At 34.2% G+C, this 16,861-nt stretch overlaps 1 protein-coding gene across 1 annotated transcript; it reads right to left on the bottom strand.

Annotated features, from left to right (window-relative positions):
• Nucleotides 1-5,933: 5,933 nt before the first annotated feature.
• Nucleotides 5,934-15,731, bottom strand: LOC127728089 (uncharacterized). The gene is made up of 3 exons (XM_052235306.1): nucleotides 14,227-15,731; nucleotides 11,531-11,708; nucleotides 5,934-6,059 (listed from the first exon to the last, which is right to left on the bottom strand). Exon 1 carries the CDS (start codon nucleotides 15,689-15,691, stop codon nucleotides 14,237-14,239), a length of 1,455 nt encoding a protein of 484 aa, XP_052091266.1. The 5' UTR covers nucleotides 15,692-15,731; the 3' UTR covers nucleotides 5,934-6,059; nucleotides 11,531-11,708; nucleotides 14,227-14,236.
• Nucleotides 15,732-16,861: the final 1,130 nt, after the last annotated feature.

The raw sequence follows: 16,861 nt of genomic DNA, 5'->3' as shown, positions 1-16,861 counted from the left end.
CTACAAAAGTCCCTGACATGAAAAATGTGATACAATTCAAACGAGAAAATCAACGGCTTAATTTATAACAATTATGACAGACATAAACCAAAAACCATCACTGAGCTACATGACCCTCTTTTTGCATGTATATAGTGAATAAATATGAGACAACAGTAGCTAATAGATGTTCAAGTTTTATTAATTCACAAACAGATACAAATCAAGTTTTAAAAAAAAACTGAGGGAAGAGCATTTACTCCAAAATAAGCGAGATCGGTGCGACGACCTGCATCATCCAACATGCGAATCAATCAGGAGATGAGAACGACCAATAAATTTACATATTAGACGACTATTCTGATATCTAAATATCAAAGACCGCGAAAACATGTGCTAGTGAGTTGAGACACGGACACAGTGTCGATTTGACTCGGTCTTCCTCATAAAAAGAGGCAGAAGATACAAAAGGGATATGCAAACCCATTATAGTCAAAGACAAACTGCCAATGCCATGTAAAAAACATAAAAATGTATAAAAGACAAACAAAGGTCTACAAAATCCTGTTGAAGAGATTTTTGTGTAAGGAGCACACTAGTCCGTGAAGTGTAAATATGTACGAGCGTAACGTATTAGTTATAGGTAATGTAAAACACCATGCTTTAGGACAGAAAATATTGAACTGTAGAGAAATGGGAAGTTGACATTTGGAAAGTTGGAAACACCACGTTTGTCATAAATTCTAGTTAGAAGTCGCCAATCAGTGTTAATATCTAGGGAAGGATAAAAATATGAAGCTAATCTTGTAGTTTCGGTAGTAACGTTAATCTGAAATTCACGTGGGTAAATGAGATATAACCACTCACTGGAATGTGTTTTATTGAGCAACAGGACAGCATCCATATATCTGTAACTGAAATCATAAAGAACTTTGCAAGATACTTGTTCTATATCAAAATACATGCATTATATTCCATATCATTCACAATGAAGCCTCCGTTTTTGTAACAAGTGTCATAATGAGACTTCCGAGCTACAAAACTAAATATTGTAAAATTGAGTATGGAAATGGGGAATGTGTCAAAGAGACAACAACCCGACCACAGAACAGACAACAGCAGAAGGCCACCAACAGGTCTTCAATGCAGCGAGAAATTCCCGCACCCGGAGGCGTCCTTCAGCTGGCCCCTAAACAAATATATATACTAGTTCAGTGATAATGAACGCCATACTAAACTCCAAATTGTACACAAGAAACTAAAATGAAAAATAATACAAGACTAACAAAGGCTAGAGGCTCCTGACTTGGGACAGGCGCAAAAATGCGGCGGGGTTAAACATGTTTATGAGATCTCAACCCTCCCTCTATGCCTCTAGCCAATGTAGAAAAGTAAACGCATAACAATACGCACATTAAAATTCAGTTCAAGAGAAGTCCGAGTCTGATGTCAGAAGATGTAACCAAAGAAAATAAACAAAATGACAATAATACATAAATAACAACAGACTACTAGCAGTTAACTGACATGCCAGCTCCAGACTTCAATTAAACTGATTGAAAGATTATGTCTTCATCATATGAATATCAGGCACAATCCTTCCCGTTAGGGGTTTAGTATCATACCATCATAACATATATGAGAAGAACATAACCAGTGTCATTGTGCTTATTTATAATCATGAGGAGGGTCGGAAGAAACCAGTTTTATAATGAGACTTCTAAGTTACAAAACTAGATATAATTCATATTTATAATCATGAGGAGGATCTGAACACAAAAGACACTGTTTCCTGTTGATTCATTTATAAAAGAGAGGCGAAAGATACCAAAGGGACATTCAAACTCGTAAGTTTAAAATAAACTGACACCGCCTTGGCTAAAAAAGAAAAAAGACCAGCAGACAAACTATAGTACACAAAACACAACATAGAAAACTAAAGACTGAGCAACACGAACCCCAGCAAAAAGTGGGGGTGATCTCAGGTGCTCCGGATGGGTAAGCAGATCCTGCTCCACATGTAGCACCCGTCGTGTTGCTTATGTTTTACAAACCTGGTAATAAGTCTAATTCAGTAGGTCATTTTCGGGAAAAGGAACGACATTAGGAACATATCCACTATCATCTGTGAAACGGATATTCCGTAACGGTCAACCAACTCTTGATGGCGTCCGTAAAATTTACGAAGGATTGATTTCAACTTCACCACTTGGAACTCTTGGTTTAATAGCTTCCTTGTGAGCAGCAACCCTCTATCAAGGAATTCATGATAGGAAATACAAGCCCTGGAGTATCGTATCAACTGGGAGATATATACTCCGTATGCAGGCGCTGCTGGATGTTGCTACATAAAAATGGAAAGTTCACTTGTATCTACGTTGGCCATTCTTTTTTATGAAATAAAGCAGGACCAACTCTTTCAACAACTTGTCTTTTAGTTTGGAATGGGGATACTTGTGTAAAGTGTAGAAAAGTCAAATGTTTTAATACTATTGCAAGATGAAAGAGTCTTAGATTGTATGTACTCTAAAAGATCTTTGGAATTTTTTAGTATCAACTCTTATAACTTGACATGAGCTTGTTAATCACAAGAAAACTACCGAAGTAACGGTTCCTCTGGTTGGGTTGAATAACATTAAATCGGTACAAATTTTATTGCACCAGATGTACAGTTCGACAAATAATGTCTCTTAAGTGATGCTCGAGACTAAAATATTTGAAATTACAAAATAAACGTTGAAGAGCTGATAAAACCAAAAAAGGACAAAAAGTAAAGCAACACCCGAACAAGGAATGAACTTTTACAGAAGACGCCATCAAGACTTGGTTAAAGACTACGGATACGTTCCATTCATCGGAGGCATAATCATATCCTCTAGTCGTCTTCATGGCGTATCACTAGTTCTAACTTTCATCGAATTTTAAAAAGTAATCACCGACCAGACTAGTGCCACATGTGGTTAAGGAACTCCCTAACCATCAAGATTATAATAAAGCGTTATTTGAACTGATCAATATTCAGATTTCTATGTTATGTTTTATTTTGCATTTGTTTGTTTGTCTTATCATTTTTCCCCCTTAATTCTTTCATGATAATGATGATGGATTGGTGTTTGACATTCAGTAGCTACATACATATGAAGTCGAGAACATGTTAATGTGATTCTAGACTGACACTCTCAGCCTAATTTCAACGTGCTATTTCAAAAGGTTACAACCCTCAAGAAGACATGTCACCCTAACCGGACACTTCATTCTGACTTCGAGCCGACCAATATTTGCTCCTACTCCTAATGTCGCGTGACTAGCGAAGAATGATAAAATACCATTACTAATTTTCAAGTCTTTGCAACCTGTCGGGATTGAACCCACACCTCCGCACTCAAAAGCTCAAAAGCGAAAAATTATAATTAATTGTAATTACTAGTAATTGATTAATATGATAAAGTTGCATGATTATTACAAACATCAGCTGCCTCTTTATTGCATGTATGTAGTATATATGTTCTCACATATTGTGTTCATTGCATTATATCATTTTCAGTTCATCATGATTTTGTATTTTGTATTATATTGTATTGTATGTACACTTTTAATTGTGTATTTTGTGTAACCTAAAGAATATTTTGTAAAAGTTCATACTTTCGTTGCATATAAAACTATTATCATAATATTATGGACATGTATCCTATAAATTGTATTTGCTTTTTAATAATAAAGTAATCATTATACTGATTTTGCCCCCCACCATTTATAGTTACTAAATTAGTATGACTTTCAAGATTATAGAATGTTTTAGTCTATCTTTTCATTACTCGATGTTCGGTTTGTATAATTAACAAACTTTCTTTTATAGAAAATTTATTATGGTTTAAGATATTTGGTCGTCTTTGATGAATTATTTACTGCTTGTTTGATTTTTGCATGTTAAGTGCTTCTCCATTTTGAAAGCTGCATTGTTAACTTTAGACGCCATCACGAGTAGGTTGACCGTTATAGAATAACTGCTTCTCGGATGATGACGGATATTATAAGTTATCTACGTTCATATCCGTTGATATGGGTATTTTAAGAGGGTCGTAATGGGGGTACCTTCATGACGAATAACGGTAAAAAATCTGGCCAAATGACGTGAACGATAATTTTTGGTGCATGACGATAAAATGAACACTTTCTTTATGACGGTTAAATAATCGACTGATTTTGATGAATCACGTTAAATTCGTTCCAAAAATAACGGTAATGGTTAATTATTTGAGACCTCTGAAATATCAAAACTTCGGTAAGGATATTATGACGAATCACGATAAAATTAGCGGCCAAGTGATGCATTTACTGAAATGAATGCAAATGATCGGCGTAATAGGATCGTTAGTGGATTACATGTTTGATCTCAGACATCATGGATAATCTACATAATTCACTTTTCACTAGGAACAACCACACCCCCTTCCTCTTTTCCTCGATTGTGACATCCCGAATTAGACTAATCACTGAATGTGTACTTTCATAAGCAACAAGACGGATTTTTCTCATATGTAACTTCATAAAAACTTAGATCAACAGATTCAGTCTTCGATAAGTCAAATGACGAGCTTGAATTTACATTTCAATTTGCATTGAAATCCTGGATTTTGCCAAAGATCTTTCTTTACTGTTTATAAAGTTGCTGTACGAAATCCACTACGAAGTACAGATGCATATATTAGAGATTGAAGCAGGATTTCAATCTAGAAGGGGAAGTACATTGAGTAACTGCAAACATTCTATTAAACGTTTTTATGTATTTGTGTTTTGCTTGTATCTGTATTTTTATTGTCAATCATATTAGTTTTATACAGTTATTTGCTTTTTCTGAATTGATTTTTACTTTGGGTTTTTACGGTTTTTTTTAAAAACCTTTTACTGACTAGAAATTATTGAGTGGAGTCGAAGTTTCAATATCTATAAAAACCACGCTACGTATTCACCTTTTTGTCCCAAGGCGGATCCTTGGTGTGGTTATTTTTATTCAAATATTAACGTGAAGTCTTCTAGGGATCTTGTTTTTAGTTGCAGACTTATAGAGTTGTCTCATTGGCACTCATACCACATCTTCTTATATCTATTATGGTAGTATTTAGAACTTGACATAATGTATGGACTACTATCTTTTGTAGAAGGCGATAATAACTATGTTGATATAGTATTCATGAATTAGACTGTGAACTTCGAATTATAACACAAAAGGTTAACAGGGGTACAGTTAGTGCCAATAGGAATACAAATCACAATATATAAACTGAATTAAAATATAATTTTTATACATAACAATTGGTCGGCACGAGAGGGTGACATTCAAAAAATCGTCTTCCGCTAAGCCATGGGACAGAGTAAATTATCTCCCTCGTATTAGCCAATCAAAATCTGGCATTTTAACTTGAAGTATAATAGTTATTGTTATCCACTCATGAAGATGATAATCACTTGAAACGAACTGAATTGTTAAAACCATTAAATCCATTAAACGACAAATATGCATTGTTATAAAATAATTGTTCGCTATGATGTGCAATTTTTTTGCACATGGGGTTATTCTGATGATTTTTTCAACATCTAAGACACACGCAATGTAGTTATAACGCCATTTTTGTGAATTTTATGATGGTTTGATGAGTATTTGCCTTCTTGCCCGGTAAATATAAAAAAAGTCAAATCTACCACACTTTCTTTGGAGAGGACATTGACTTTGAACTAGATGTAGATTTAGCTGAGTTTCTTAAACCACCATTTCTTGTATAAAACATCCTAGTCTGGTCCTGGTAAAGCTTCATATTTGACCAGGAAAAATATTTAGTACAGTCAATAAAATTTATCCTTCTGTTGAATTCTAGAGTCTTTAGTTTAGTAGCTGTGGTCGGTTTTGATAATCTTGACAATAAGTTCTTTTCTTTAGGAACGTACGACCGAGGTCTCATAATTGGCGTCAAGCTCTGTGTTGGTGTTTCTATTGCTGTACTAGGACGGGATGGACGTAGTGGTTTAGGCTCTCTCCATGACGGAAATTTCATGCCCATATTATCAGCCGGTGCAACCGTGGTCTGGAAAAAGAGAATAACAATTAATAAGTTGTTTCCACCAAAAACATTATCCATTATCTTTAATTGTTAATTTGTCAATTTGTAACTATCATAATCTACTAAATGTTATGCACAATGTTCTTGTCTATGTTTGTATCACCCTGCTCCGCTCGTCCAAATATCGACAGATTGATTGAATGATTGATTTATGCTCAACCTCCAGTAAACAATAACTTCAATTGTTAGGTTCTGGATTGGATCGACAAGGAATACAAAGGACGAGAAATTAGACTGTAATTGCATGGGGAAAAGATTATGTTGATAATGAGAAGACAGTAAGACATGGCAACGTTTATGGTAATTTGGCCGATTGAAGCTATAGTCATATTATTAAATGAAATATTTTATTATTTGTAACTGACAGAGGTCAAAATACATGTTGATCAGTATTTACGTTAAATGAGCGATAACTCTATTATACATACTGAATAACTGATTGAATGATTGATTGTTGGTATTTCAGCCACTTTTAACACAATTGGTAATATCATGGCGGTCAGTTTTTATTGGTGGAGGAAGACGGGATTCCAGGCGAAAATCTCAAAACTTCGGTAGGAAAACGGAAAACTCCAGTCACTTAAGATCGGAGACGAGAGCACCTTGCCACGAGCGAGTTTCGAACTCACAACCGCAGTGTTCACTGCAGATAAACTATTTAGACCACTTGGGAACCGAAGCCCCATGCATATACTGAATGAAGTTATTCATAAAAAGCAACCAAACACCACAAATGTAAATCGCCTGGTTAGTCTAGACAAGTTGTAATTATAATTAATATTTTTAGGTTCCTATTGGTCATTTAGATATTCACGTATTCAAATAATTATACATCCTTGGCTTTAAATGTTGGAATTTGAGCGTTTCTGGTGAAAGCAAATCCTGAAAAGCGGTTCAGACGCACCAAATTTATAAAGTGTTGTTTCTATCTTCGGTTAATGTAAATTGTTTTAAGGACGGATAAGCATAAGATAATTACTAAAGACATGCACTGAAACCACAATTCTTAAAAGTTAGATTCTACCGACGCAAACTAGTCAGCTTCAAAACTGGATACATAAATGTACACAAAACTGAAAGATAAACGTGGTGTTTTCAATATTCCAACACGCTATAGAATATCTTATCGTTTTAAATTGGAATTATCTGAGTTTTTTTTCGGTTTTACTAAATTGCTGTTTGGAAAATAAAAGTAATATGTCAGAATTACATTAATACAGCGATTGTTTGCATCACTGTGTAATTGTTATGGTCGTCACCACGGGTTTGTGTAACATTACACAGAAAGTATCTCGTCGACGACTTAAGACATATTCATATTTCTTAATGAATTACGCTCTCCAAATCACATTCATTTACCTCGGTACTCTTATAGTCTGCTCAATTAACAGAAATATTTTGTTTGTTTCTTTTTGTTTGTCAGGATTTGAAAGCTCACTGCTTAAAAGTAGAGTGAAGCGAAGTGGTTTGGACAGGACACCAGGCTAAAAGGATACTAGCACGTGTTACACCGATTTCACAGCACGCTCGCTCTATACATTCGCTTTCTGGAGTATAACCCTCCCGGAGCACCTGATATCACCCAAAGTTTTAGGTGGGGATCGTGTTGCTCAGTCTTTAGTTTTCTATGTTGTGTTTTGTGTATTGTTGTTTATCTGTTTTTAGCAATGGCGTTGTCAGTTTATTTTCGACTTACGAGTTTGAATGTCCCTTTGGTATCTTTCGCCTCTCTTTTAAAACCAAAATGGTCTACGTAGAAAAGTCAAAACATTGAATGAGAGACTATGTATGACAAAGTTGTAATTATACATTAATTCGAAGTACCATATCATTTTGATTTTTGAATTTGCCGCATTAGTTGGACTTCTTTTTACTGGATATTACACTTTATTGTTTTACAGTTACATTAATCCAAATATTTCAGTCCTCTACAATGACTACTTAGTGGGAGAATAGATTACGGAGTGGGTCTGAATTATTCGGTTTACGACTATATTGGAAGGCAAACCAACAGTTTTTACCGATCTTCAGATCTCATTAATCCATTGAAAAGATACAAATCAAGGTAAAAACAAAAACTAAGGAAAATCGCATGAACTCCAAGAGGAGCAGGACTGATACATCGAAGGAGTGAGCGTACAAACAATCTAAGTTCCTCTTCGTTCATTAGTATATACCATTTGTCTTCTGTGCAATATACACAAGTATTCTCAATTATGAACTTAAAGACACTGTATATTGAAAAAATTAGACCAATTCTGTTTCATTAAAAGATTGGCCAGCGTAGATACCAATATCTTGAGTAAGAACACATTCGGTTAACTTACAGATAAGACGACGTGTGTGTTATCTAAATTAAAAGATCTAAGAACAAGAAAATATGTCCAACAAAGCAGATACATTGTCATAGGTATTTCGAGGCTTTTTAACCACAAACAGGACTGTTAAAAATTCTATTTCACATAACAGCTATTGTTCCATCATATTTTCTCCAATTTCTTATCAATTCGACAAACCGTATAAACGATGACAGAACATTATTGAAAATTAAGATGTATAATTACTCATTTCCTTTTCATAAAAAGAAACAACAAAAGCCTTGCACGTTTATAGTAATATGAAACGGCTTTTAGCTAATGTCATCCGATTCTAATATAAGAATACTTCCAAATTTCATTGATAATTCCTTTGGTAGCAATTTTCCATGTCCTAAATTACAATTAAAAATACATGTACTCACACGACCAGGTTTATATGGTGATGTTGATTTACGTGTTAAATCCACTGATTTAGACGTAGTTGTTGAGGTACTTCCTGGGCTGTAAGTTCTCCAACTCATAGAGAGAGAACTTGCGGACGAACTTGTCGGCATTTCTGGGGTTTTGTAACCACAAACAAGACTGTTCAAATTATATTTCACCAAATATTCATATTTTTGTCAAATTAAAGCTGGATATTAGTTCCACACACATATTCTTAAACGTTATTTAACAACTGACTCGACAACCAAATAGAATTAAAACTTGAATACATAAAAGCCAATCAGATTATTGGATTATTGGCAGATTAACACTTATAATTCTTTGGTGTTAAGACGCCATACAGTTTAAAATAGGTCATTCTCGTATTGTAGTTATAACAATACACATTTAATTTATTTAAAGTTAAGATGTAAAAATAATTTGTTCTACAAGATTCAAGAATAAAAGGGTATAGATGTATGGTAAATTAGTCACATTTAGTATTTTAAAATCATGCATACTGTTAAGTCAACAGTAATACATTGCATTTTCTGAGAATTTTGATTGAGACGAATTTTTACAAGTGGAATTCGGGTGAAAATTTATTAAATTGTATACGATGACGTCAATACTATATAAGATAATAATAGCATTAATATTTAAAAAAATGTTTTCCAATTCACAAAATGCCATTAATCCATTCGGTAACCTTAAAAGTAAACAGGCATGAATGCATTAATATTTTATTATTTTAAATCGCATAAAGAATTGCTAACAGTCATGCTGGCTGAATAACATTAACGGTACCAATTTTTCTGCACCAGATGCGCATTTCGACAATCAATGTCTCTTCAGTGATGCTCGAGGCCAAAATATTTGAAAATCCAAAGCTTATTAAAACGATGAAGAGCTATAAAGAGCCGTTCTCTCTGATAAACACTTCTCGTCCTTGTAATTTGTCCATGAAAATGTACTATGATTTTAAAATGATATCTGTTAAAGGATAAATGACACACCAGCCTCCAATGTATGCTTGACCATCCAATTTTAAAACGAATAAAGAAAGATAAAAACAATTGCTAAATATCTTAAACCACTTTGTAACCAGTGCATTCGGAGATGTTTAAACAATATAAAGCCTTTCTGGAATGTAAAGTATTAACCAATAGGATCTATTATTTTTTTCCAAGCTGATAATTTGGTTGACCTAGAATCCCATGTAATTGAATAATTATGCCCCTAATATGGTTTGAGTGTTAGTATAAGCAATCGCACGATTTTCCATTTATCTCTTTTTCACCTTGAGAAGTAAGAAGACAAATGTAAACAATAATATAACACCATATAAGAAGTGGGTAGTTGTTTCTAAACACCCTTACCTTTTAGTCTAAAACTGTTATGAGCAACACGACGGGTGTCACTACCGGATCAGGAACCGCTTTCCCTTCCGGAGCATATGGGTTAACCTCCAGTTAATGGTGGGATCCGTGTTACTCAATTCTTTAGTTTTATGTGTAGTTTATTCGTTTTTGTTGTTTTTTCTTTTCGGCGTTTTTTCATTTTGGTCATGGTGGTTTTTTCTATATTGGTGATTTACTTGTGATTCTTAATTGCCCCTTATATCTCCCTGTCTGTCTGTCTGCCTGCCTGGTTGTTTGGTGCATAACTTTTGTTCTGCATAACTTAGGTTAACCAAACTTGGTGTGCAGTTGCATCAAGGGCTTGGGATGTGTCATATACATATACTACCCCTATGATAGTAAAACCTTGTCTAATTCGTGTCCGGTGCATAACTTTTGTGACGACGAGGCGACGAAATGCCGGAAATTATAACAACCATTCCAAAAATTAGGGAAGTTTATCCTTGAACACCTCATTGATGCCATCGGTTGTTCAAAACAGGAATTGAAACATGCAATATTGAGGTTCAAGGCAAGACTATTTAGGTCGATTCAATATAATTAAAGTATAGATCTATGATTTTGTTATGCTCATTCGACGAATAAGCGAATTACGATCGATCTGAATTTTTATCAGATTGAGGTCGATTGACATTAATAATTTCAAGAGATTGCTTTTGCTTCATCTCTCCTGAATGACGGCTTAATATTAAAACTTTTTTCAGGAAAAACATGCCTATCTTTCTTTCATAAAATGGTTTTTCGACGGTTCTTTTGTTCATAAAAGCAAAACAGTACGTTAAATGTTTCATGTTTGTGAGAGTAATGTTTCACTAAATGAAAAAAAGTTGAGAGATCAGCTTATTAGAGTGCAACTAAGTATTGCATTGTTAGAGACACATAGCATATGTTTCATACTTAAAAATGCATATATCATAGCGTGTGTTTCAAATGTGCGTCTCATTTTCGTTTGTGTTTTTTTTTAAGTGTGTAAGGTTTCCTGACGTCTTTTAAAATAAACAATGTAGCTTTACAAAATAAAAAGATCATATCATCGTTGATATGACAACTATCCATAAAGACCAAATGTCAAAGATGTGAACAATTACAGGCCATTGTATAGCCTTCAATAATGAGCAAAACACATGCCGTGTAGTAAGCTATAAAAGGTCATGGGATGACAAAATGTGAAACAATTCTAAATTAAAAAAAACCAACGGGCTGATTTTAAACAACATTTTCGAAAAACACATATGACAGACAGCAATCAATGACAACCACTGGATAACTTTACCTTATAACAACAACATCAGTTATAATTCGCAGTGTTGATCCGATGTTGATGTCATCAAATGGTGATTTGTCGTCTGTGTCTCTCTTCTGGCGGAGGCTCCTTGAAACAATAACATCCATCACATCTCTTCTCTTTCGTCATCATCCGTTAGCACCACAGTATGACATGACCATGATGGCTGTCGTACAAATTAAAAAAAAAAATCAATAAATGTCTTCATTTCACACAACAAAGTCTTCTTAAGCTAGTGCTCAATGACTATCAAAATTTTAAAAAACAGCTTACCAGGTTCACGATTTGCACATTTTTATAACGAAAGCAATTCGTCTCGTGAACGACTCTTCAATTTTTCTCATCAATGAATCCATTTTAAGCAAGTTATGTTTTGTTTTCAACACGAACGGTATACAAAACACTTATATGCATTTGTGCACTAAAAATAGTATCGTTTATATAATTATATATATTTACCGGTGGCCGGTGTCACCGGTGAAGCTTCTTTTGTTGCTGTCGAATGGAAAAGCATGTGTAAGTATGCAGTCTGAACGTTAAACAATGTATTGCTTGAACCTCGCATATCATTAATATTTAAAATACAAAATTTTCCAAAAAAAAGATGTTTCCAAAGTTTGATCGTCGTTGTGGGGCATTTGCCTCTTTTGCCTCCATTACGCTGCGGGTTTGGGTTATAGATAGGAAAACCATTAAATTTGTTTCCTATCTGTCTAGTTCTAAATAAATTTTGTGACAAAGGGCAGTATACAAGTTTTTCAGTTGTGACCATATTTCTATACCCCAATCACCCGAGGTATTGACGTTATTTGAAAAATATTTTAGAATATAGTGGTCAATATTAGACTGCGGAATGAATATTATTTCATAATCAAATATTTGGTACTTTACTTGCTTCCAGTGCTGAATTTTGAGCATCCTGAAAGACATTGGTGTAAAGTCTTGTAAAAAAACATTGCCGAGTTTTTAAAATTCTGTTTACCACATATATCCTACTTGGTTAGATTTTTATTGTCCGTTCTGTTCATTCACTGATCTAGATTTAAAATACTCACAATACTAGTTTGACCTTTGTTCATGTATATGTGCCTGCCCAAAGTCAGCTTTCGTAAGGGGTTGTCGTTTACTCTACAGAAGTTTGTACTTTGGGTGTTGGTGTCAGACATTTGGTCGTCTCTGTTAAATATTGATAAATTGTATAGACTCGAGATGTTTTAAGAGTAAATTGGTGCATGTTCTATATATATTTTGATCAACATCCAACTTCTATCTCTCCGAGACAAGCAAATGTTTTAAACTGTGCCTTTTTTCCTAACACCCTAATAAAATTGAGAATGTAAACGGGGAATGCGTTAAAGAAACAACAATCCGACCAAAGAGCAGAAAACAGCCCAAGGCCACCAATAGGTCTTCAACACAGCAAGAAAATCCCGCACCCGGAGGCGGATTTCAGCTGGCCTAATAATGTATTATACACTAAACTCCGAAACATATAACTCTTCAGTGTCTCAATGTTGTATGTTTGTAGGGGAAAAGGGATATGGCGTTGGTGGCATATCTTTGAAGGTCCTTGTTTGATTTATTGACAACTCCTTTTTTTAAATTCCTGGTGGTTTATAGCTTATAACCTGACTATAACTATCGTTGAAGACCTATATTGACCTCTGAATGTCTTTTTATGTCGTTAGGGATGCTATCTCATTGCCTTTATATTAGTAATATTGTGTTACAAACACTGCAACGTACAGAACACTCACTTATATAAATCAGCAAATTTATATTTATTCTAGTTCAAAAAGAATTAGATGGAAATTACAGAGGAACCAGACGCCGTCAAGTGAAAAGAAGACGAGCAAACGCATGGTAGAAAAACAGTTTTAAAAAGGAGAACGGTGTGTATTTGATACACACAAAGAGATCACAAAAGTAGCAGAATAACTTCGCAAAACTCGATCTGAAATGAAGTTGTGTTCCCCATGTTTTATTTTGACTAGGACAATTGCACTTTTCCTTGAACGTCTATGTCAGAACAAATTCCAATGAAAGTAAGGGAAACATCGAATACTCCGTAAAAGCATACAATAAGCATGTCCACTGACATCTTAAAATCTCCTGTACAAGAACGTCAATAGTCAGAAGACGTATTTTCAGTTATCATACTAAATTTGATCACCTTGTTAAAGGAAAGAAACTGTATGCCGAGAAAGAAAAAGTTGAAATGTGAGTTACGGACGGACGAACATGACCACCCTTTCGATCGGGGTTTACATAGCTTAACTGTGAGCTACTTCCTTATTTAGTATACAATTCTCGGGTTGCATGAAATCACGATCAGAATAAAAAAGTAAAAAAGATACTTGGGGGTTGGGGTGGCTTGGGGTTAAAAACAACAACTCGAAGATAGATAGAAAAACCCACGACGAAAAGAGAAACAACGTTCCATAACTGAAGATTGGATCACGTCAAAAACCGTAATGAAGTCCGGTGCTCCATAAAGGTAAGCAGTATCTGTTCCACTAGAGTAGCATTACCATTTGTGTTGCTTTTCTGTGTTTCTTCTATGGATATGTAACTGTTTGTTCTTATGTTGCATTGGCTGTTTGCTCAGGTTTTACTTCAGGTTTGTAATCTTTTTGTTCCTAAATAAAAATATGTTAAAAGTATTCAGAATTTTTGTAACTTACTTTCATGTGTTTATTGGTATCCATCCTTGTATCTTTTGTTTCTGGATTGTTTTACCTTTTCTCTTAGTTTTAATAATCTTTCTTTAGAATGATTTATTTCATTTTCTAACATCTCTAAACTTCTTAAAGAATAATCAATCTCATATTCTATTTGGTCATATTGTCTTTGCATTCGACTGTCTTCGTTGTTGTCATTACACAGGGTTGTCGTTTTATATTCAAGCTCGTGACATCCCTTTTTTCGTTCACATAAGTTGTTATATATATTAAGAGCATTTTGAGATCCTAGTATTTCCTTTGAATACTTTCCCTTTGTTGCATAAACAAGTGCTTTCTCTGTGTATTTTATAGCTTTTGGGAAGTTATAATCTAAACCAAAAAGTCTAGCTTTTGCTGTAGAGTATGACCATTTCCAACGAGTTTCCATTCTCTTCCAACTTTCTTTAGTCTCTTTTATTGATCGTAAAAAACTTATGGCTTTACGTTTGTCTTCTGTTGTAACAAATACATCCAGGTATGCACCAAACATAGCTATACCTAAGAGGAGATGTGAAAGTTTTAACAGTACCATTCTTTTGAAATCCAAATACACAGTTTCATCAAATTCAATTTCTACAGCAAAATGTTCAATTGCTTTGTTAGCAATGTTGTAGAGTTGTTCCTTAAGATCTGGTTCCAAAGTTTGAGCGTATTTCTGACACAACATATTATACTCAATGTATAATACCGTACCCGTTTCCCTACAAGCATGTATTAAGTCAAACTTACTTTTTGCATCATTTACATAGTCTAAGGCGGTATCTAGTTCATTTTTGTTTGTCATTAGAATAGCCGAGCCATATCGAACAAGTCTCATCATTTCAGGTAAGTTTTCCTCTGACAAATAAGGTTTCAGATTTTCCATTTTATCAAAAACGTCGGTATACATAAGATTTTTATCGTATATAACTCTCCGATACTCACACCAAGCATCTAGGGCAAAAAAGTAAAAGTCTGCAGCTTTATATCGCTTACTATTCAAACCTGAATTTTCAATATTTTTCCAGTTTTGTTCTGCTTTGAAAAACTCTTCTTCGAATGTCGCATGATCTCCTGTATGACTAAGACGTTTCAGATAATGTCTATACACCACTAACTCTTTTCGAAACCTGCTAAAATATTCTGCTTTTCGTTGGACGGAAACTGAGTTGTGCGATGACTGACGAAGTACTTCTGCTAAAAAACCATACCCAGTATTTCTTAGCGCCTCGTATAAAATTTCCATTGTTAGAGTATCCATGCTCGTCACTAAGAACATGAACATTCGAGCTCTGTCCCCTCTGAATTCGATACTTCGCAATTTCTCACAAATACTTGCGTTAAAAACATCAATTTCATAAAGAAAGTCCATGACGTAATTTGGATCTAGATTCTCTATAAATATTCGGTGCACTTTTCGGATCACTACTTTGCTTTGTTCATCCATTTTATCATTAATATCACGGAAGTGTCGGAAGTTGTAAAAAATTTTTTTTACATGTGTTCCTAAAAAAGGTCCCTGACGCAATATAGGTCTACAAGATCCTTATATTCATTGTGTGCATTTTTCCAAGTACAATGTACTTCCTTATTATATTAGCCCATTTCTTTATATAATTCATAAATTTCATATGCGTTTTAAATGTTTTCATCGGAAATCAAGAAATGTTTAAAATGTTTTGTGTATCGTGTTTATTAACCATAACCTTTTGCTGAATAACAGATATTTATACGTGTACAATTTAAATCAAATATTGCAATACTATTGTCTGCATGAAATATAATCTATAAAATTAGAAAAAAAGTACACTATAATATTGTCAACCTTATAGTATAGTGTGTGTTTCATGTAAATTATTTCACCTTCGAACGGAGTTCTTAAGAGTATATATTTACTTGGCTCATGCACTTAAAGCATGTTCCTTCTTTTTAAGTAGTTTCTTTCACACACGTTATCTGTTTATCTGTACGCGATATACTGTGCAGTATGTTAGACGGAAATCTTTTGAAATTATCAATTTACAGAAATCATGTCACAGAAAAAGATACCAAAGGGACATTTAAACTCATAAGTCGAAAATAAACTGACAACGCCATGCCTAAAAAAGAAAAAGACCAATAGACAAACAACATGCACAACACAAAATGTAAACTAAATACTGAGCAACACAAACCCCACCAAAAACTGGGGGTGATCTCAGGTGCTCCGACAGGGTAAGCAGATCCTGCTCCACACGTGGCACCCGTCGAGATACACTTGAACAAAACCCGCAACCGAAACTCGAAACAAAACGATCCAAGGTCATAATTTCCATCTGTATGCTTAATTCATACGTAATATTTATCCCAACAATGTAAGAACGGCATTTCGCTTGCAATGAAGTAACTTGATGATCTATGATAATGAACCATATAAAAGTGGGATTTCTAGTCTCTTTAAGTTCCATATGTCTTGGAACTGTAAAAGTAATGCAAAATATTTTGTCTTACTAATGAAATATCTTGTTAAGAGGAATTTAAAAAAATGCATCTACACTGAATGCAAAATAAAATAAGATATTAAATTCGAATTTCGAGATTTGAAAAGTTAAAATTTCTAGTTTAAGTCGAAATTTTA

This window comes from Mytilus californianus, unplaced genomic scaffold (genome assembly GCF_021869535.1).
Source record: "Mytilus californianus isolate M0D057914Y unplaced genomic scaffold, xbMytCali1.0.p SCAF_2, whole genome shotgun sequence".
NCBI lineage: Eukaryota > Metazoa > Mollusca > Bivalvia > Mytilida > Mytilidae > Mytilus > Mytilus californianus.
The sequence above is the reverse complement of the archived record's forward strand: the minus strand, read 5'-3'. Positions and strand labels throughout refer to the sequence as shown.